Source organism: Pantherophis guttatus, chromosome 1 (genome assembly GCF_059756535.1).
Source record: "Pantherophis guttatus breed Tessera chromosome 1, ASM5975653v1, whole genome shotgun sequence".
Lineage (NCBI taxonomy): Eukaryota > Metazoa > Chordata > Lepidosauria > Squamata > Colubridae > Pantherophis > Pantherophis guttatus.
The window spans coordinates 185,743,530-185,765,184 of NC_142063.1; the positions used below are offsets into that span (position 1 = coordinate 185,743,530).

The 21,655-nt window shown below is 39.6% G+C and overlaps 1 protein-coding gene across 1 annotated transcript; it reads right to left on the minus strand.

The window, feature by feature from the left end:
• Positions 1-888: 888 nt before the first annotated feature.
• On the minus strand, positions 889-6,319 carry TNFSF13B (TNF superfamily member 13b). Its single transcript, XM_087882217.1, has 6 exons — positions 5,781-6,319; positions 5,512-5,608; positions 4,818-4,874; positions 3,818-3,930; positions 3,589-3,739; positions 889-1,584 (listed from the first exon to the last, which is right to left on the minus strand). Exons 1-6 carry the CDS (start codon positions 6,111-6,113, stop codon positions 1,472-1,474), a joined length of 864 nt encoding a protein of 287 aa, XP_087738343.1. The 5' UTR covers positions 6,114-6,319; the 3' UTR covers positions 889-1,471.
• Positions 6,320-21,655: the final 15,336 nt, after the last annotated feature.

Below are 21,655 nucleotides of genomic sequence, written 5' to 3' on the forward strand. Positions count from 1 at the left end.
TAAAACCAAGGCATGCTCAGCATCTCGGCCCTTTTCTGCTCAGGAACTCAAACCATGTGATCCTGTCCACCATTAAACCATCTTTCCAAGCAGTCTCCATGTTTCCAGTGTCTTTTTCCCCACTTGGAACTGAACCCAGAAGGATATTTCTTCCAACAAAAGACAATACAAATGAACTAAAATTTACAGTTAGCGCTGATACACATATTCGGTATGCATCAGAAGTGAATGTTTGTTTCTTAACCATTCTAGACTATCCAGTTTTGGTTGCCACAATGTAAAAAAGAGGTTGAGACTCTAGAAAGAATGCAGAGAAGAGCAACAGAGATGATAAGGGGACTGGAGGCTAAAATATATTAGAAACAGTTGCTGGAATTGGGTATGTCTAGTTTAATGAAAAGAAGGACAAGGGTTGACATGACAGCAGTGTTCCCATATCTCAGGGGTTGCCACAAAGAAGAGGGAGTTAAGCTGTTCTCCAAAGCACCTGAAGGCAAGACAAAAAACAATGGATGGAAACTAATCAAGGAGAGAAGCAACCTAGAACTAAGAATTTCCTGACAGTTAGAACAAGTAATCAGTGGAACAACTTGCCTCCAGAAGTTGTTGATGCTCCAACACTGGAAGTTTTTAAGAAGAGATTAGATAACTATTTGTCTGAAATGGTATAGGATTTTCTGCCTAAGCAAGGGGTTGGACTAGAAGACCTCCAAGGTCCCTTCCAACTCCTATTCTATTCTATTCTATTCTATTCTATTCTATTCTATTTATTCTATTCTATTCTAGAATTATCTGCAGATTATTAGCAGGTGGATAAATAGAATATACACGGCATTGCTTGCTTAGCCCTTTAAATCTAACATCCTGGTATAGTTACTTGCATAAGAATCATATAAACATTGTTTTTATTTATGATCATATTTGAAACCATGTTTATGCGTGTCCTAAAGAGGAACTATGTACTTCCTGCTATAGTTCATATTTTTATTGCTCTCTGTAGGACACTTGATGCTGTTCAGGTGCAGCATGATTTCTTGCTTCCTCTTCTGCAGACTGCAAGATGCGAGTCTTGATTCTCCAGTTGCAGCTGCTTGGGGAAAATGTAGGGAAAGTTGAGATATTTACACCTTGTCTGTGACTTTGCTGGGCTCATAAGGATAACCTCTTGGGAACAGACTTTGAACTCCAGAATTGATGCAGCAGAAGTTCAACTCTTCTTATGTAATAAGGCTATTTATATTTTCACAAGAAAAGTTTCATTTCTGGTAATCCACACATGAGAGGGTAGTATATGACAAGCATGAGTAAGATTTCCTCTTTCTGAATAAGTTAATATATTTTTTAAAAAAATCTACTCACTAAAGAGGTAACATTCAAGAAACTCCCATAATGATTTCAAATTATTTCATAATTCCTGAAATATCTTGGTGCACTGGAAAAAGCGAGGCAATTAATAACATCAAAAAGACTTTCACAGAAGTCTGACTGCACCAAAAAATGTGACATCTCCATTCAAGACTATTTTGGCACTTGTCCGTGGTATGGTAAGCTGAAGTTCATCTCCTTCTTCTAATTTTGCAACACCTGCCAAAACATTGCAATCATTTTAAGTACAACAGTCTAATATACCCAGACCAAAACAAATCATATTGGCTATGATTTGGCTAGTCCTTAATTGACAAAGCTGCCACCTTCTTTCATTTTGAGGTTAAACAATGCATGTTATGCACATTATAAACACCTATAAATAAGGTGTATATAAATAAATATAGGTAGTCCTCAAGATGCCATAGGCCATTTAATGAATATTCAAAGTTATAACACCCTTCCCACCAAAAGCTATATATGAACTAGTTTCAAAGTTACAATGTCTGCAGCTCCCTCATGGTCATTGGCCCATTTAATCGACCACAGAAACACTGCAGCACATCCACCCACCTATTTCCCCTCATCCTGCTTACTGTGTCCCCACAGATACTGGGCCTGCTTTTCCACCTCACCGGCTTCTACACACTCCTCACGCCCACCCCCAGTCACTGTGTCCCCACTTATCTTTCAAATATATCCAGAACTCAAAGTTGGAGTAGGGAAGACCACTCTATTGCTGGGCCCTATGGCACAATCAAGGAAAATAAATCCTATTGGGTTTACTTTCATCGCTATGCTTTGTTTCCCCCAGGGCCAGCAATACTAGTGTAAAGCTAGCATTGCTGTCACCGGGGGAGGCAAAGATTGTGAGGAAAGTAAAACCAACAGGATTTCTTCTCAGGTTCTCCAGCATTACCAATGCTAACGTAAAGCTAGTGCTGCTGGTCCTGGGGGAGCAAAACATAGCAAGGATAGCAGAACCCAAAGGATTTCTTCCCCTCAATTCTGCCATGTGGCCCAGCAATGGAGTGGCCTTCTCTACTCCAACTTCCTGAACTCTGGACATCCGTGAAAGGTAAGCGTGTGATTGTGACAGGGTAGATAGGGAGGAGGCCTTAGGGATGTGGGGAACCCAAGCGGCAGGAAGCGAGTGTGAGGTATCTCAGAGGATAGGTGGAAGCCTTGGGAGGTCCAATGTGGGTGGGCCTGTCCCTGCATTAGGCCTCCCATGATCTCCCACATCCAAGTCACCCCATGCTCTACTTAATGTCCCATGCATTTGTTTAATGAATGCATTGGGGAGAGCAGGGATAGGGAGGTTATTAATGGTGTGGTTCATTTAATATAGACCCCAACTTTTGACAGTAATGGATAGGTTCCATTACTGTTGTAAATCAAAAACTATCTGTAAGTCCTTTTCTATATGGATCTTGACTTCCAACATGGATGAAAAGGCAGACTACAGTAGTGCGGTGTAATAGATATGCAGTATAGTTTAAGATTATGGAAGCTGCCTTGGGGCTTTGGATCAGTCACTCTTTCAGATTCCAGCCTCTCCTGAAGAATTCTCATGAGGCTCAAAGGATGGGGGATCATGGACATTAGTCTAAACTCTTTGGAGAATGGTCAAAATATAAACAAATCTCCATCAGTTAATTGCAAAGCAGCCTTAGTTGGAACAGCTTACATCCTGTGACAATACCTTTAACGTCATCAAAAAACAGAATCTTCCTATTCCAGTCCTTAGGAAGGACTCAAGAGATGGACAAATGTAGGCAAATCCAGTCTAAATACCTGTCTGACTATGCAATCAACAATAATAATAAATCATGCATTTCAATTTCTTCAGGGACTTGGGTCCACTCAGCAGCAATTCATTTTCTAAGTCCTGAGAGGCCTAGAACATTCTTCCCCATTCCTAACAGATTTTATGCCTATGTCCATCAGGCAGTCCCCAGTTTTATGCCATTTTCCTAACACAGAAAGATGTGCCCCAAAGCAAAAAGCAGTGTATCTTTGCATCTGTTTCTCTAACAGAGGTTGCTGCCTGCCACTGAAATTAAAAGAAAGAATTAACTGGAATTAATGAGTAAGGAGGTAAGGAGTTCAGCATAGCCCACCACACCATCCACTAATGAATCCTTTTATATGGCTAATTCTGTTTCCTACCAGTAAAATGCTTATCTAGGCCAATAAATTTAGGATGGTTTTCATAATTACCAGCAGTATAACAAGAATTGTTAGGAGAGGTTTCAGGCATGTTTTGCAGGCAACGAAATAATGTAACCAGACTGAGATCATCTCCAACGACGTGGGCTTTTTTCCTCTGAATCAAATGTCCCATTACAAACATTTCATCTGTATATAAAACCTGAACAAATAAATTTTATTACAACTTTAAATTAATACTTCAGACAGATTAGTAAAAGAACTTTTTTCTCTATTTTACCTGACCATATATGAAGAAGTAGCCAGTTTCTCTGACCAGTATTTTATTTCCATGTTCTTCTAGAGCTGTTCCTCTTTTAAAGCTAAGAAGCCAGGGAACTATACTTGAGTCATCTGAAAAATTATTAGTATCTCATTAAACATGGATTAACTATTTTCCTTGTATATTTCCTATGATTTTTTTAAAAAGAAAAAAATCATTATGCCTTTCAGATGAGTAGCTCAAACAGAAACTAAGAACAAGTATTAATGTTTGATGAGTAGTTCACATAACTAAGCCATGACTAGTGTTGAGGATACAAAGGGAAAAGAAGGATGAAACACTAAAAGGTAATTTACCTTTTATTTTTTCGCTATGACTTTTAAAAATCAAATGTAGCAGTGCTTTTGTATCATCTTGCTTGTTTCAACTTTTTTTGTAATATATGTGCTTTTTTCAATATTCTTTGTAATCTATTTCAATATTTTAACAATACATATGGATTTTAAAAAAGAGATAAGTAGCTTTTGTATACCAAGGTTTCAAAAACAGCCTCCTGACAGAAGCTATATTTTTATGGATCTACTAGGGTTCAGACTCTATCTGAACTCACCTCAGAAGGTTGGTGAATTAAAAGAATGCAGTGGAATGTAGGAGAAGACTTGTAGTCAGGTATCCTAGTTTTTTAGCATATACTGGTTAAGATATAGAAACAAACAAATCCTTTGTTTTGGACAAACTTATGGACAAACCATAATTGGTTGTGCATTCCCATGTGTCATCCATTGAAACAGTGGACCATCAGAGTTGAAAACTTGAACCTCTAATGCTGATCCAGAGTTTCCCCTAAAAGTGGGAAAGGTGGAGTGGTAAAATGCTAATAAATATAATTGGATTTTCCCTTCCTGCATTATTTAAGAACAAGGTTGCATTTGAACAATTATAATGCAATGGCAGAATATGTCTACTCACAGAAAATTGGTGGGTTGCGCAAAATCAAGTTAAGAAATTAGTACATTACCATGTTGCTGAATGGCACTTTTGCTGTCAGCCATCAATTGCAGACATGACTGTAATACTAGAAAGAGATATTTCAAATTAGACAGAAGGGGAAAAAAAGGAAATTAATGTGGAATTCAAGTAAAGGAAATAAAATATAATTAGTTTCAGGAAAGTTTTGATTGCAACTCTTCCTACACTACTAATGAGTGTTTAATTCAAACTAGTTCAAGGGAATGTGCATTCATATTCTGTAATGAATACATGTTGCTAGGGGCCCATTCAAACTATGCCTGGAAAAAAAATGACAGTTTAGAATTATAGTATTGCTAATATTATATTTTGAAAATAAATGAACCATGTTAATAAGAGCAATTATAAAATGAAATATACAAGATACACAAGTTCACCTTTGGTTAGATGTACATGAGTTGAGTTCCACTGATAACTGATCAGGGAAAGAGAGAGAAGGATTAAAGTTCATCAAGCAACAATTCATCTAAAGGGTGGAAGCTTGAAAGTCACCCATCTTTTCAGCAGGAAAGTTTGCTATTACAGATATCTCAGGTCTACCCTATCAGCATCTGATATTTTGACCATATAAGACCCTCCATGTTCAGCCACAATTCTTAATGTCCTGGACCCTGAGGTGTTTTTCCAGAGACCACTATGATCTCCAATCAGATCTTACTTCATCCAACCAGATCTTACCGTACCTGTTTCTCCTCTCTGAGAGGGGGATCTTTTCCCCCTATGTCTGTCTCCAGTCCACATTATGTTTTGGTTTCCTCGATGTGATCCCAAAACAATTCCCTGACAAAACACAGGCAAATAAGCATCATGAAGACTATAATTGCTCCCTCTCTCTCTCTCTCTCTCTCTCTCTCTCTCTCTCTCTCTCTCTCTCTCTCTCCCTCCCTCCCTCCCTCCCTCTCTCTCCCTCTCTCTCTTCAACTCCTCCAGTGCCCAAAGGTTTTCAACTCACCTGGCTGGAAACTGCATTGGCCATCTTCCAGTATGGAATGAAGGGGCTGGCTGCCTTGGTTTCTCCCAAGGGCTCAACAAGCTGTGGAAATGAATTGCTTGCCTGAATCCTGCCATTCAGCTTGCTGGTGAGGACTGCTAGTTCTGCTTTTAGTGCAACAACATAGTAAAGAGATGCTGCTGCCAGGCAAGAGGAGACAAACACTGCAAGTCCAAGAAAGATGAATAGGAGTCCATTGCAATCAAAGCCATTAACAGAATGAGAGGAAGAGGGGGAAGACCCACAAGTGGTGAAGGTATTGCCTTTTTCTCGCGGGAAATTCATAGATTTCATGACTCCTTTATTAAAGGCCAAGTAGAAACTTCAGCTACTTCTCATTCTGTGTAATGCAAACATTTTGCCAGTTGCATCCAAGCTACGTGGTCAAAATTCCATACTGCGTGCTTCCGGTCATGAGAACCTGCTGATGCCACGTATGTTGTTTCTGCTCTGCATCTGCACAATGTAAAGCTCTGTTTCTGTATTTCGGCAATGAATCTTCCTCATTTTGGTTTCTGCCTCATTTATTACCCATTATCCTCATTATGCAGCCCCATGACCTTGCCTGACTGCACAACCTCTACCAATGAAATTGCAGTTTGCAGCTGGGCATTAATTTCCTCCTTGGCAAATGAGTGCATTTGTGTAGGGTGGAAGAATTTTTAAAAAAGTGGGACTTCTGTCCATTTATAGTTCCCTCATACGCTACATATATCCCCTTTCATTAGGTCTGCTGTTGTAGAATCATTATATCAGTTCCAGATGTTCTTGTCTCGTCATGTATGGTTTCCTCCATTAGCTCACTTATCATTAGATTGTCCTGGTGGTGCACCTTGTTATTCCTGATGATATCCAAATCGGCCTGATTCTCTTACTTCATGTCAGTCTCATATCTGAGGCAAGCAGGTTAAGTGCTTTGATCAAAGACCCTTACTGGTAAGGTGGGCACCAATCAGGATTTGAACCAGTGGTGGGTTGCTCCCGGTTTGCACCGGTTCACAAGAACCGGTAGTAAAAATTTTTAGAACCCACCCCTGATTTGAACCTGTGTCAAGGATCAATGTTATTTTAATTTTTTTGCTTTTAAAAAACAAACTTTATTAAATTTAAAAAGATAAAATTATATAAAACATTCACATTAAAATACAATCAACAATACTAATCACTAGAAACTAAATATATGTAATATATAAGTACAATTATACACAGTGACTTATTTCCTCTTTTATCTTAATGACGGTGTATGATTATTACTTTTAATTTCTTACTAAATTTTAACTTTACCTTCTTTTCCATTAGTTTATCCACTCATACCAACAGTCCCATACCTTAAAATACTGTGAGTCTTCCTTATCTTTCAATTTCAACGTTAGTCTATCCATTTCTGCACATGTATAGATTTTTTGAATTATTTGCTGCTCCGTTGGCAATTGATCTGTTTTCCAGACTTGTGCTAGGGCTAACCTCGCCGCCGTGATTATATGTAATGTTAGATATTTTTTTTCTTTTCTAATGTTTTGTTTAAGCATTCCTAACAAAAAGATTTTTGGTTTTAGCTCAATATCTTCAACAGTTATTTCTGATATCCAAATTTTTATTTTTGTCCAATATTTCTTAATTTTTGGGCAAAGCCACCAGACATGAAAGAAGGTTCCCTGTGCATGTTTGCATTTCCAAATCTTCTTCGCCAATCTCGCAGGGGCTAGATACCATCTGTACCACATCTTGTAATGGTTCTCCTTATATGCTACTGATTTTGTTATTCTATAGTTGGTTTCCCATACCCTTTCCCATTCTTCCAATTGTATATTTTTACCAATATTCCTTGCCCAGGCTATCATTTGTCCTTTAACTAGATTTTCTGCCAGGTCGAATTCTAATAAATATTTGTAAATCTTTGAAATCAGGTTTCCATCTTTAGCTCCTAGTAATTTGTCTAGGCAATTGGGATTTATTTCGATTCCTCCTTCCTCACTATCTTTATTGTATCTAGTTTGTATTTGTAGGTAGGGCCACCAATCCATTTCTATACCTTGTTCTCTAAGTTCCTGCCGTGTTTTTAATTTTCCTTGAGAATCCAGTAGTTCTTTGTATCTTATTAATTTATGGGCAGCTAGTGTGTTGGGGTGCATTGCCGCCTCCAATGTGGATATCCAGCCGGGAAGGGATCAATGTTCTAACAAACCTGCCACACAGCTCCCACATATATATATACTGTATCATTAAACAAAAAGATAAAAACTAACACAACTTATATAAAGAAGGAAAAAGATAAAAGACATAGAAGAAAAAATAAATGGCTTCTGATATTCTTCACAGCAGCTATATGTATAATGTATTTTAATCTCTCTCTGTGTAGTTACATTATATTTTTCTTTCTATAATCCGAGTGATCATCATAACCATAAATCAGCCCAGAAACTCTTTTAAAGTGGCTAATTCTTTTGATGCAGTTCCCTGGTTGGGAACTGGCTTCCTGGTTTCCGGTTGATGGTATACTGCCCATTAATTTAAGGGGTAATATAGCTGCTTCCACAAGTACAGCATGACTCAGAGACTTTCTACTTGAACTGTTCAAGTCTTGGCTGGGTGTCCCAAGTTTCCATAGTAGAAACATCAATGAAGGTATTTCCTGTTTCTCTCCTGAGGACAAAGGGGTTTTTACAACTCCATTTTGCACATGTTTTTGGCATCAGGATCTGAGGAAACCATAACTGGGACCAGCAACTTGGTCATTAAGCAAAATGGTTGCTAAATGAAATGGAAACTGTAGTAATGGTCTTTCCTCAGCTTTTCTTTGGTTTACAGAACTGTGAAAGTTGCAAATGGAAGAATTTACTTTTTCATCACTATAACTAATGGCCACTAAACAAGACAGCTACTAAACAGGGGCTAAAGTATCTCTATGATATTTATGAATATTGTAGAGCCACTTTGGTAATGGTTGCACTGAGCTAGAAACTGGGAGATTGTAAGTTCTAGTTCTGCATTAGGCACAGACACATTAGGCACAAAGGTGACCTTCAGCCAGTCACAGTCTCTTAGCCCAGTGGTGGGTTTCAAAAATTTTTACTACCGGTTCTGTGGGCGTGGCTTGGTGGGCATGGCAGGGGAAGGATACTGTAAAATATACATTCCCTCCCCAATCTAGGGGAAGGTTACTGCAAAATCCCCATTTCCTCCCAATCAGCTGGGACTTGGGATGCAGAGAATAGATGGGGGTGGGGCCAGTCAGAATTTTTACTACTGGTTCTCCTAACTACTCAAAATTTCCGCTACCGGTTCTCCAGAACTGGTCAGAACCTGCTGAAACCCACCTCTGTCTTAGCCCTAAGAAGGTGGCAGTGGCAAACCATTTCTGAAATCTTGCCAAGAAAACTGCAGTGACTTAACCAGATAGTCATCAGGAATTAGTAACTTAAAGGCCCTCTCCCCACCCCTCTCTCTCATCTCTAGCATATAATTGAAAATCTGATACGTACTCATAAATTTTGTGGTTGCTTTGCAGCTTGTAAATATCTCCAAGTCAGATTGTCAAATGCAGCTCTAAATCTTTGCATAAAGTTCTGGTAATTATCTAGTAACATATCATTCCTCAGCAGACTGAAAGAATAATCCTGAAGGGAGCTGTAGGAAGCTGCTAGTTGACCCATCATAACAATTCATGCTGTGTGGTAAAAGTCAAATACTAATCCCAGGCACTTTCAAATTTCTCCAACATTCACGGGACAGCAAAGAAATATTTGTTGGGCTGCAGGCTAGCAACTACTTTGGATTTTGTGAGCTGCAAAATAACAAACTCACTGCTCAATTATCTATTAAGTATTTTCTGTTTTTGCCTTAACTAGGCATCCATACTGCTAGATACTCAACAATGTTGCTACTTCTTGTTAATATGTGATCATCCCTTGCTGATGCTGAAACTATACAGCTATTTTTTAACTATTTCCCCAAAAGCAATTTAAATAATGGGGGTAGGGAGTGAGGAAAGAGGCTGGTAGGATATGAAACTTGATCAACATTGTGGGTAGTTTTGTTATGAATTACTCCTTCTGATGCTTCCCAAGTGTCCAAAATTATTCAATAAAACTTTGTTTCTTGCTTTTAGTCTGGTGTTTCTTTCCTTCTTCAGTTTTCCAATCTGCAACCACTTCAGCCAGTCACAACCTGTTGTTAGAAGAAATTTCCTGGTTCCCCAGCTGGGAAACAGTCACCGGCGATGAGAAGAAATTGACACTGAAACAAGCTGCCAGAAAGCAGAACTCTTTAATTCAGGAAGGCAAGAGAAAGTAGTGACACAGCTCAAGCGTTCCTGGCTAACAAGCAGTTTGGGATTCTGTGTCTGTGGTTTTTTATACCTATTTTCCCTTTGAAGCATCTGTAGTTTGATGGGTTTTGGTGTGCCTCTAGTTGAAGTGATTGCCCTGAGTTTTTGTCTTCCTGTTTTAATGGGTTAATCCTGGTTCCAGGACCTTTGTTTTTCCTATCCTGTCATGGTCCAGGAAAAGGAAGTTCTGGTTTTGCCTTGGTGAGTTATTTTCAGCCTGGTCCCACTTATCTTTATTGCTCTACTTAAGTGTTTCTATGGTCAGCTTTGTTACTTTTGTAATAGCAGTTAATGGCTTTTAGCTGCTCTGAGTTTTCCTTTCAGCTGGTTTTTTGCTTTGGGGTTTGAATTTATTTTTTTAAAAAAAACAAGTTTTATTGGTTCCCCCGCCACATTTACCCACATCTTTTTTGAACAGAGCATTGGCCATATCTTATCTTATACAATTAATCAAATTCAAATACATTTTACTCAATTACAGTTTTTGCCAAAATCTCCCCCCCCTTTTTTATCATGTCTCAATATTTCTATGCTTTCTTATATAAACAACATCTTCATTTGCCCTTAAATTCTAATTATTGCTATTTATTCATATTTGTTCTCTTTTATTCTTTAAACAATTCATTCTTTATCTTAATATCTTTATATTTGTTCGGGATTGCCTTTCTTCCATTTCATCTTTTTTATTGTACAGCAATCTTTCTCCTCAAACCTACCACCTCTCTCTTTTCTTTCCTTCTTACTTTCTTTTCCCCTCCTCTTCTTCTCCTCCCTACTTCCTCTTCCTTTCTCCTTCTCCTCCTCTCTTCCTCCCTCTCTTACCCTCACTCCTACTCTAATTTCCCTTCCCTTCCTTCCTCCCTTCTCTTCCTTCCCTCTCTCTCCTTCCTTCTTCCATCTCTCTTCTCCTTCCTTCATCCCTCTCTATTGCTTTATTCATTTTCAATTTTATATTTTCCACTATGGAGTCCAGGCAACCCCGGTCTTTCTTTCATTTATCAAGTATATTTCTCAAAATTTCCCCTCATCTATTTAATTATCAGCAGTATATTTCATCTTATTCCATTTTTTCTTTTAAATCTTTACTCAAACAATCTTCCAACCCTTAGACTTTTAACTTTTAACAATATATTTTTTCTACTTTACTTTGTTGGAAGAAACATCCTTCTGGGTTCTGCTCCAAGTGGGGAAACAGACACTGGAAACATGGAGACTGCTTGGAAAGATGGTTTAATGGTGGACAGGATCACATGGCTTGAGTTCCTGAACAGAAAAGGGGCAGATACAGTAAATCCTCGGGTTTTTATGCTCTCTCTGGCTCTGCATTTCTTGGGGCCCCGAAAGAGTATCCTGATTGGTTGCCAGACTCCCAGGGGGTGGGGGTCTTGCTGGCTGATGGTCACATGTGCTTCCCAGGTCACATGTGGTGAGTTTCTGCTGCTATTGTGTAGAGGGCTAATCCTATCTTTGACAATTCCTACTATGGCTCTGCCTGAAGGAGGTAGATCTTTGTTATGTAGAGTAGACTGGCCCAGGCCTTAATGGCCCATTGACAAAGGGTGGGGGGCAGGAAGGTGGGAGCTGCTTTGTCTGTAAAATATGCTTCTCATATTTCTGCCTTTTTCATATTTTCTAAAATATTTCACTCTTCCAGGAAAGGGGTGGGTGCTAACTTCCTACAATCCCTACTCTTTTTTTTTTCAAAACGTGAGTTTTGAAACAAGTTCTTGGCAAAAGATTAAAATTGATCACATCAGGGAGGCTTAATGGGTGCTTTTAATTTTCTAATGCAAAGGGGAAAGACATTGATAGAGGCAACAGAAAAGGATTCCTTCAGTGGCTCCTGAAAGCTTTCAACCATGAAGGTCTAGCAGCCAGGAGAAAAGTTCTTTCAGGAGAAAAAGAATTTTACAGTATCCAATTTCTATGCCAATTAATTTCAGATTTCAAATTCTATGCCAATTATTTTCAGATTTCAGATATCACTTTCTGTGAGCTTCCAGTCAGGTTTCAAGCAAGCACATGTCCCAAAAATTTTTCACAGCCATGGTTTTCCTTTAAATTGCAGGCTGCCCATTTCCAAGGGTTGGTTACTGAACCTGCCCTAGCTCTTTATTGCATCCAGGATTTGTGAGTCCAAACTGAGGTTAGCCAGTGTACAATATCCATTCCTTTTTTTTTTTTTTTTTTTTGGTGTTACACATAATGAGCCCTGGGATTTCTACTCATGAGACCACCAGTGCAATATATTTTCCTTTACTGGGCAACTGGGCAGCATCATTTGTGAGTCACAGTCAGGGCTTGGGTTTTGGAGATCACTTTTTCTGCTATCTCTTCAAGTAAGGGAATTGCCTGAGGGGGATTGCCTCCTTCCCCATCGAATTAGCAGGGAGATAAGTCTCCTTGGGCTTTTAGTGCCACAGAGCAAAAATCAACCTAGGAGAAGCTTTGTGTGGAGGTAAGCGAGGGAAATAGTTTCAATCTAATTCTGAATAGTGTGTCTCTCTGTGTGTGCATGTGCATGCAGCTACTTTTACAATACAGGCAATACAAACATTTTGGGCATATTTCTCCTCCCCACCAGACAGAAATCTAGAGTGTACATAACTTGCTGTGGCAATCACTCCCAAATACAATTCTTACAATAAACTGATTACAATATAAATGAGACAAGAAAGAAAACCTTAAAATGAATTTCCACCCTCCCCTCATAGTCTTTCCAGCTGTCTTCTGGGAATTGAAAAGAGTCTTTTGGTCTTTACTTATACATCTCAGGGTCTTTTCTTTAATGTCTGCTGGGTAGCATACTTGGTGGTAGGGCTGGTCAGTCAGGCTTGGGAAGGTCTGCTCCACTCTGGTTGCTGTGCTGACTTTCAGTGGAGGCTGGATTCAAACCCAATTCCTGGTTCAAACAGATGGAAGGTCTCCTTTGGAGGTAGCATCTGGATCCATGTGCTCTGCTTCCACAAGTTGCAGAGTCCTTTGTGCAGGGCTGAAAGACATTAGAACAGGGTCCCCTCCCCCCTTTTTTGGGTAATCTTCCCAGGAAAGGCAATGTAACAGGATTAGAGATGGGGGGGGGGTTGCAGATAGCTTGCAAGCAGAGTTTGAAAAGAAACAACACAACAGTATTGCAGTTACTAAACAGATAATGCAGTTTCAACAAAATGGAGACACAACAGATAAGAAAAAAACTGGATTCACATCCTTCAGGAAAGAGATGAACAGGTAAACCCATTTAAACACATACAGTAAATGCAAGACTGATTTTATTCTTGTAAACAAACTTAAAATGTTTCCTCATAAACTTGAGTTGTTACTTTAAGATACAGAGAGAGGAGGAGAAAAAAACAGAAATGAAATGAAATGAAATGCTCTCTTTAATCTGTGTTTGTTGGCCAGACAAACACAGGGCAAAGGCTCTTTCTTTTTTTTTCTCTCTCTCTCCCATTTTTCATTGTTTCAAACTTTTTTTTCCTTTTCTAACAATTTAAAATTCTTGTCTCTAGAGATCAGATACATTTTACAGTTACAATTACCTCGAGGGTGCACAAAGACTTAGACACACACACATAAAACAAGGAAGACAAAGAGAAGAAAACAGAACTCTGAGATTTCACACACACTGATCATTCCCACATAAATCTCAGTTAAATTAGGGAAGGCACAAATCTTAAACATACCACGTGGTTGCATAGAAGACAGAGAGACAAACAAACAAACAAACAAAACAAACAAAATCCCCAACATTCCTATTTATATATTTCCCTTTTCTTTTAAGTACCTTTATTTAGCCAAATTTGTCTCCCGGTGTTATCTCTTAGCAAAGCCCATTTTTGACACAATTTTCCTAATTTCCTTTTATCCATGCCCCTCAATATGGGCACCCGCCTGGCGTCCCAGGCCGCGAGCACTTCTTCCACAGGGGTCCCCGCCACCCGCGAACTATCGCTACCCATGACCCTTTCCTTTTCTCCGGAAGGATCACTTCGACTTAGCCGGGTGGCACGCCGTCAGTTTTCAGAGAAAAAGCTCTGGGAAGGACTTCGATTCCCTTACGAAGTATGGGCCCCTTCCTCTTAGGGAATCGCCGTAGTTTTTCGGATCCAAAAAGGGGATCCGGGAGGACCTGCTGACCCCAGCAGGTGGTACTGGCACCTCCTCTCACACACACACGCTCGCCCCGTGTCTGGGCTGGACAAAACCGGGTTTCCCTTTCACAATTTTATTACCCCCCCTCACACGCTTGGCTTTCGCTCGGCTTCCATTCCTTTTAAACACAAAGTTCCACATTTGGTGACCCCCCCTTGCTTTCTCTATCCTACCGGTCATGGCTTGGTGGAGCTAGCAGTAGGCAGAGGTGCGGCTAGAGGTCACTCAAAGAGGTGAAATCAGACTGTTTTCCAGGTGGAATCCCACACACACACATCCTCCTTCCCTAACAGAAGGTCCTGTGCTCTGGCAAAACCCCCATGCTCTCCAGACTGTTAGTCTTTCTGCGGCTAGGAAATGCACAGAGGAAGCAAGATCCAGCTGTAATTGGGAGAAGGGCCTTCACTCACACACATGCAGGCATACACAAATTTCCCATGCTTTTCCATACTTCAAAATTAAAATTTAGAGGTACTCACCTTCTTTCCAAGCAGCCTTTGAGCTCAAACTCAAAACCCCTTTAAAACCTAGTTCCAAATGGCCAAGGTCCACGAAAACATACCCACAGACTCAATGGGTCTGCTGCTAGCAAGGGAGGCTTACCTGGGCCTGGTCCTTTGGTTAGGTTAGCTTGGAGTCCCACTGGCTCGCCAATTGTTGGAAGAAACATCCTTCTGGGTTCTGCTCCAAGTGGGGAAACAGACACTGGAAACATGGAGACTGCTTGGAAAGATGGTTTAATGGTGGACAGGATCACATGGCTTGAGTTCCTGAACAGAAAAGGGGCAGATACAGTAAATCCTCGGGTTTTTATGCTCTCTCTGGCTCTGCATTTCTTGGGGCCCCGAAAGAGTATCCTGATTGGTTGCCAGACTCCCAGGGGGTGGGGGTCTTGCTGGCTGATGGTCACATGTGCTTCCCAGGTCACATGTGGTGAGTTTCTGCTGCTATTGTGTAGAGGGCTAATCCTATCTTTGACAATTCCTACTATGGCTCTGCCTGAAGGAGGTAGATCTTTGTTATGTAGAGTAGACTGGCCCAGGCCTTAATGGCCCATTGACAAAGGGTGGGGGGCAGGAAGGTGGGAGCTGCTTTGTCTGTAAAATATGCTTCTCATATTTCTGCCTTTTTCATATTTTCTAAAATATTTCACTCTTCCAGGAAAGGGGTGGGTGCTAACTTCCTACAACTTCTTACAAGTATATTATTTAAATCATTTTTTGCATTTCAATTTCATTTAATTTTACATTTAATTTCCATTTTCCATCTTAATTTCAATTAATTCTTATAATTTATTCTCTCCTTTTAGTGCTTCTTCCAATATCATTCTTTCTTTCACATTACATTGTTCTATTTTTCATTTAACAGCATTTTCACATACAATTTCTACAACTAGTGTCCTTCTCTTTATTGACAAATTAATATTTTCACTGACTCTTAACCATTTTCTCTTGGTCTCTCCACAGTTCTCTTTCTTGATGTTTCCCTCTCTTTCTCCCATTTCTTTACCTTCTTCTTTTATCTTATCTTATCTCTCCCCTTCAGCCTTTTTCTTTTAATTTTAATTCTATTGCTTTTCATTCTCAATCTTTCCCCATTTATTTCTCTTCTCTTCATATTTGAGATGTATTTTCCCTTATCCATTTTTATTCTATCACTGTTAAACCCAGTGTAATCATCTTTATCTTTTTTTTTCCAATTATTTCCTTTTCAATATTATCTCCTTGTTTCTTTTGCTTCTCATTCATCTTTTCTCTTTCTTTTTTGGCCATCTAACCAATCCTCTGCTTCTTTATTTCCCTTAAATGCTTCCCTTATTTTTTGAAACATCTCCCTTAGTGTCTCATATTCATCCTCCCAGTTCTCCATATTTTCAATTTTAAAAGGCTAGGATTTTTAAGCTTGTTCTTATACTTCAGGTTTCAAAGTCCATATAATATCTCTTTTAAAAAAAATGTCCACTTCAAATATTTACTTGAGCCAGTACAATTTAGTTTTTGTCTCTTTAATCTTGCTTCAGCTGCACAAATATGCACTCCCACACCTCTCTCTCACGTTCTTTCCACCAACAAATGTCTTCTCCAATTCACTAGTCTTCTGGCAACAAAATCTCCATTTTATAATCCACAAGAACAAACGTTTATTCTCTCTTTTCCAAATTAAATCCTTTATTGTTTTAAAAAAATATTTTTCTGTCTCCTTTTTCCTTATCTTCTTATTTTTTCCAAATCCAATTATAAATCCAGGTGGAAGATTCCTTTTAGGGCTTTAGGTTTGATTTTAAAGTTCCTTTTTTCTCTCTCTCTCTGCTTAAATTCCCCAGTGCTAATTAGCCGCCAATTTCCGCTGGGATTTCTTTCAAGCTGTTAAAAGTTTTTTCCTTTACCTGTGAGTTGGCTAATTACTCTCCCGGCAACAATACTCCATTCAATTACCGCTCCGACATTCCCTCTTTCTGATCGTGGCCGTTCTGGCTTGGGACAGCTCCTTAATGGCTGCCTTCCTTCGCTGACGGGTCGAAGACTAATGCCGGCACTTCAGGGAACTTGCCCATTCCCTATCCATGCCAGCCAGCATCTTCTTTCTTCGCTGTCTTCACAAGACAGCTATGATCCCTAGGGATCCCTAAAATCGGCTAGGATATCGGTGCTCTCCTGGAGCTCCAGAATCCACACAGTATCGCCTGATGCTGGCCACGCCTACTCTGGGGGTTTGAATTTCTTAAAGGGGGAAGAGTTGTTTTAAGTCTTTTGGCACTGCTTTAGTGGTTTCTGGCACTGTCCTTTTGGAGTGTACTTCCCACACTGTCACATTCAGTTCTCTCAATCTTTGTGAAAATATAGACCAGTGATGGCTAACATATTTGCCATCGTGTGCCAAAAGCGGGGGGAGCGCGAGGGGGGGGTCACATGTGTGCATGCCCACACTCATAATTAATTGCGCCCTGCCCCCTGCGCTCCCCATGCTTTTGGCACATGATGGCACGGTGGGCCCGGTAGGCCCGTTTTTCGCCCTCCCCAGGCTCCAGATGCTTTCTAGGAGCCTGGGGAGGGTGAAAACAGCCTTTCCCACCCCCACGGAGGCTGTTTCCCAACTTCCAGTGGGCCCAGAAGGCCCGAAAATCAGCTGGCCGGCGTGCGCATGCATGCTGGAATTGACCTAGGGCAACGCTCGTGTGCCCACAGATATGGCTCCGCATGCCACCTGTGGCATGCGTGCCATAGGTTTGCCATCACGGATATAGACCATTGCTTCTTCTCCTCTGGCACTTCATCTGTTCTCCAGATTTTCTCAAATAGAGGCTCAGAAAGCCATTCTACTGTGCTTTGAGAAGCTGCTTTGCAACCAAAGATTCTCAGTTTGCAATTCAAACACCATGGAGCTAGTCAAAGATGATCTTCCCTTCATGGGAACTGAAAAGAAAACTACCGTACTTCACACAGGTGAATTTGGATCTGGTGACAATTAAGGACTGGCAAATACAATATCAATTACGGAGAAGTATCCTTTCATTATTTACCAACAAGCCTCATCATAATCAGTCAGTCCTGTGCTCATTTCTATATAGAAGGATTTCCCACTCTCTTGACAGGGCTATAACCAGTCATTTCAGAAATTATACAGAGAAAAGCATCAACTCATGCAGTAAATGGGTGCCACATAAAACACTGTTGCATGGAGTCAGCTACGATGAAATAAGTTCTTCAAAGCATCTTCCACAGGACCATTGAAGGCACCAACTTCAGTCTGTCCCAAACAGCAATTTCAAATAGACAAATCATGCAACTTTTAAAAGAGCACTATAAAAAAAGACAAGCACAATGCTTTAATTTGAAATTTGGAAATTAGCAGTAAGCAGCAAGGTATATTTATATTTAAAGCAGACCACACACAGGAAGAGGAAATTAGGTACTAATTGTAAATGCATCATTTTATTGCATATTTCAGTACACAAATGTAGACTTTGAGTAAAAATGTAATGCAAAGAAAAATGAGAAATAAAATGTAAGCAATTCTTTTATTATATATTACTCATAGTCTGAACATAGAGGAAATGGCAGGACTGTTCAACTTAGTTTTTAAGTCTACTCTTACACACAGGCACATCATGTAACATTTCAGAAAAATCTCCTATTAAACATATTTATTCAACTTCCATTGACTTCAATCCCTTTTTTAAAATGCTTATACATACCACCTCTCCCACAACTGCCATGGAATGTGTTACATGATTTATTGCAGGCTCTGCAAGTGCAAATGAGGTGGAAAGATACCACTTTGTGAAAGTACTGTAGATCAACAGTGTCTTTGAGGGGAAAAGTCAAACTTAAAACAGTGACTTTTGAAGGGAAAATGTCCTACCTCCTCCTCGGCAATTAAAAAAAACAAAAACTGTTTTAAGAGCTTAAAAACGCTCAAATAAAGTTGGTGAAAAAGATCTCTCTCTTCCAGGCTACAATATTGGAAATTTAGGAAGCAGTTGGGGAAATGTTTGTAAAATATAATTGCTAAAGATAATAATGCAAGACTGGACAAAATACAGGTTTGTAAAAAAACAAAATCTTGCACAATCTTTACTCCAAAAAATTAACAGTGTTACACTATCAATTTACAAAAATTAAAGGACTATCTAAAATGTATTATATGTGATCCGAAGAAGAAATTGGTCAGGGAATATCATACCAAAGAGAATTTCTCAGCAAATGAGACATCAGCACACTATCATTTACAATTTCAAATTTTAATGATAGCATTGTAACAATTTTACAAAACATTAACTAAAACAATGCAATAATGGTCATATTATATTTCTCTCCCCCTTTCCCATCCAAATGCACATTTTAAATATCTACTTGATCAGGTCACATATAAATTTGATAATTGACTATTAGCATAATAGGACATCATATAACCCTCACACATAATTTCTATATTTACTTGGATCTGGTCTGCAAAACTCCCAATGACCACTAGAGCAGGGGTCTTTTGGACCTCAGGGACCACTAAATTCATAATTTTAAATCCTGCGGACGGCTAATATGATCTGCCTAATGACCAGCTGGGTGGGCGTGGCTAGGTGGGCATGTGACTGGGTGGGCATGGCCAACTCAATGTCACTCAAGTCGAGGTGCGCCTCGCCAGCCTTTACTCACCTCTCCCCTCCCAGTCCAGGCTCCTTAGGGCCCGAAAGGAAGCAGTTGTTGGAGCTAAGCAGCCACCATGAGAAAGAGTTGGCAAAACAGCTGACTCAGTTCAAATTGGATCTGACCGAGAAGGAGGCTCATTAGAAGCACCTCACTGAGGACTACGAGCATAGGCTTTCCAAGCAGAGGGAAGACCTGCGGGAGTGCAAATCCAGGTACCGGCACCTGGAGGCTCAGCAGGCTGAGATGGTCAGCCAGTTCCAGGCCATGATGCAGTCCCACTGGAACAAGGTCCTCTGGCTCTTCACCACTTCCTTCTAGCCTTCGCCCAAAGCCCCGCACCAGGAGGCTAAAGCAGACCCCAAGTTGGAATTTCTCCCCCCCTCCAATCCACATAAAAAGACCCCAAAGGGAGAGACTCTCTGCAGCAACACAAAAATTCATTGCATGTATCCGTCCCAGGGGTCGTAGTTTGAGGACCCCTGATTTAGTGCAATATAAAAAAATGCAAACAATTTTTCTGTGGACCAACAAAATTTTCTCATGGACCACCAGTTGGTGACCATTGCATTAGAGGGCAGAAAGGAACGTACTTTAACACTTTGCTGCCATCTAATGGTTGTCTGTATTTTTGTTGCCCACATCCAAAAGCCTCAGTGGAACTTTCTTCCAAACAGCAAAAAGGTCAATGTAGTGTTACAACAGGGGTGAAATGTAAAATTTGTTACTACCAGTTCTGTGGGCATGGCTTGGTGATGGGGGTAATGTGACTGGGTGGGCGTGGCCAACTTTTTTTTTTTTTTACTTTTTTTTAAACTCTCCTCCTCCTATTTTCCTTACAACAACAACTTTGTGAGGTGGGTTGGGCTGAGAGTGATTGGCCCAAAGTCACCCAGCCGGCTTTTATGCCTAAGGCTGGACTGGAACCTACCGTCTACCAGCTTCTAGCCTGGCGCTTTAACCATTAGATGAAGATGGTGTATTTAAAAAGGTTATCTCTCAAAAATATTGGTAAAAGATTAATCAAAGTTTTAATTACAAGCTCAGGAAATTACTGACCCACAAAAGTTGCTCTGCTATCAAAATATGAAAATTATGTATTTCTAAAATATGATAAGCTTCAAGGTTATTAAAAATGTCTGTAAGTCAAAGCAAATATCTTGTAAAACTCAAGAAAAAAGGGTCTAAAGTACAATAAACCAACAAACATAATGCTATAATATCAATTCCTAAGTAATTATGAAAGAATACCTATTTCTGGACAACCACTGTAATAGTCTAGCATTATCCTCATGGTTGGCATAATTCGATTCACGTACTTTTGCATACATGTGTTTGTGCCTTCAGGTCAATGGTCATTCCTTGATCTTTCACCTGAACAAATCTCTGCAACTTTCTTGACAGGATTTCAGTTTGGTGTAATGTGAAGACAGAGAGCCTGGAAAGCAGGAGTGAATGAGCCCTAGTCTCAACTCAAACATAAAAGCTAGCTGGGAGACTTTGGGCCAATCATTCTCTCTCTCTTAGCCCAATCCCCTCATAGGATTGGCTGTTGTGGTGATAATAGGAGGAAGGAGTATTAGTTATGTTTGACATTTTACAGTGTATAAAAATTATTAATAAAAAGGAGGGATACAAAAATCTAATAATAATAATCTCAGAAATGAATTGCCCTTACCTGCTTTCTAGCACTGAGAGAATGACTATCTCCAGGTCACTCAGCTGGCTTCATGCCTAAGGCAAAATTAGAACTCACAACCACATAGTTTCTAGTCTGATGCCTTGACTGGCTTTCATTTAGCATAGTATAAATATCACACTGCCTGTGTTATTCTGAATATAATAATCAATTTTCGACACCACATATACAGTATTTAGCATAATAATACTAGAATATTTCTCAAAATATTTGGTGTAGTGTATTTTTTTATTATGATTATTTTGTTCAAAATAGCACAGGCAGAGAGATGTTTCCAAAGTAAATAATGCCATAAGAAAAGCATAGAAAAAAATTTAAAAATGTCAAAAGTGCAAATGCTACTGGGATGTAAATGCATTACATATTATGTTATTTTTGCTATTTTTTATTTTGCACTATAATTAACAAAATGAAAAAGATGCTATTAGACTATAACAGTCTATCCTTAACTACAAAAACCCACTGAGTCACTTTGGGTCAGTTACTTACCAGTAATTACTAGTCTACCTCATAG

Bases quoted from the DNA above. Each gene is read 5' to 3' on its own strand.
- TNFSF13B (XM_087882217.1), bottom strand. From the start codon at position 6,113: ATGAAATCTATGAATTTCCCGCGAGAAAAAGGCAATACCTTCACCACT. The intron at 4,875-5,511 runs GTACGGTAAGAT...ATCTCTTTCTAG, and splicing joins CTCTCAGAGAGGAGAAACAG to TATTACAGTCATGTCTGCAA. The intron at 3,931-4,817 runs GTAATGTACTAA...ATAATTTTTCAG, and splicing joins AAGTGCCATTCAGCAACATG to ATGACTCAAGTATAGTTCCC.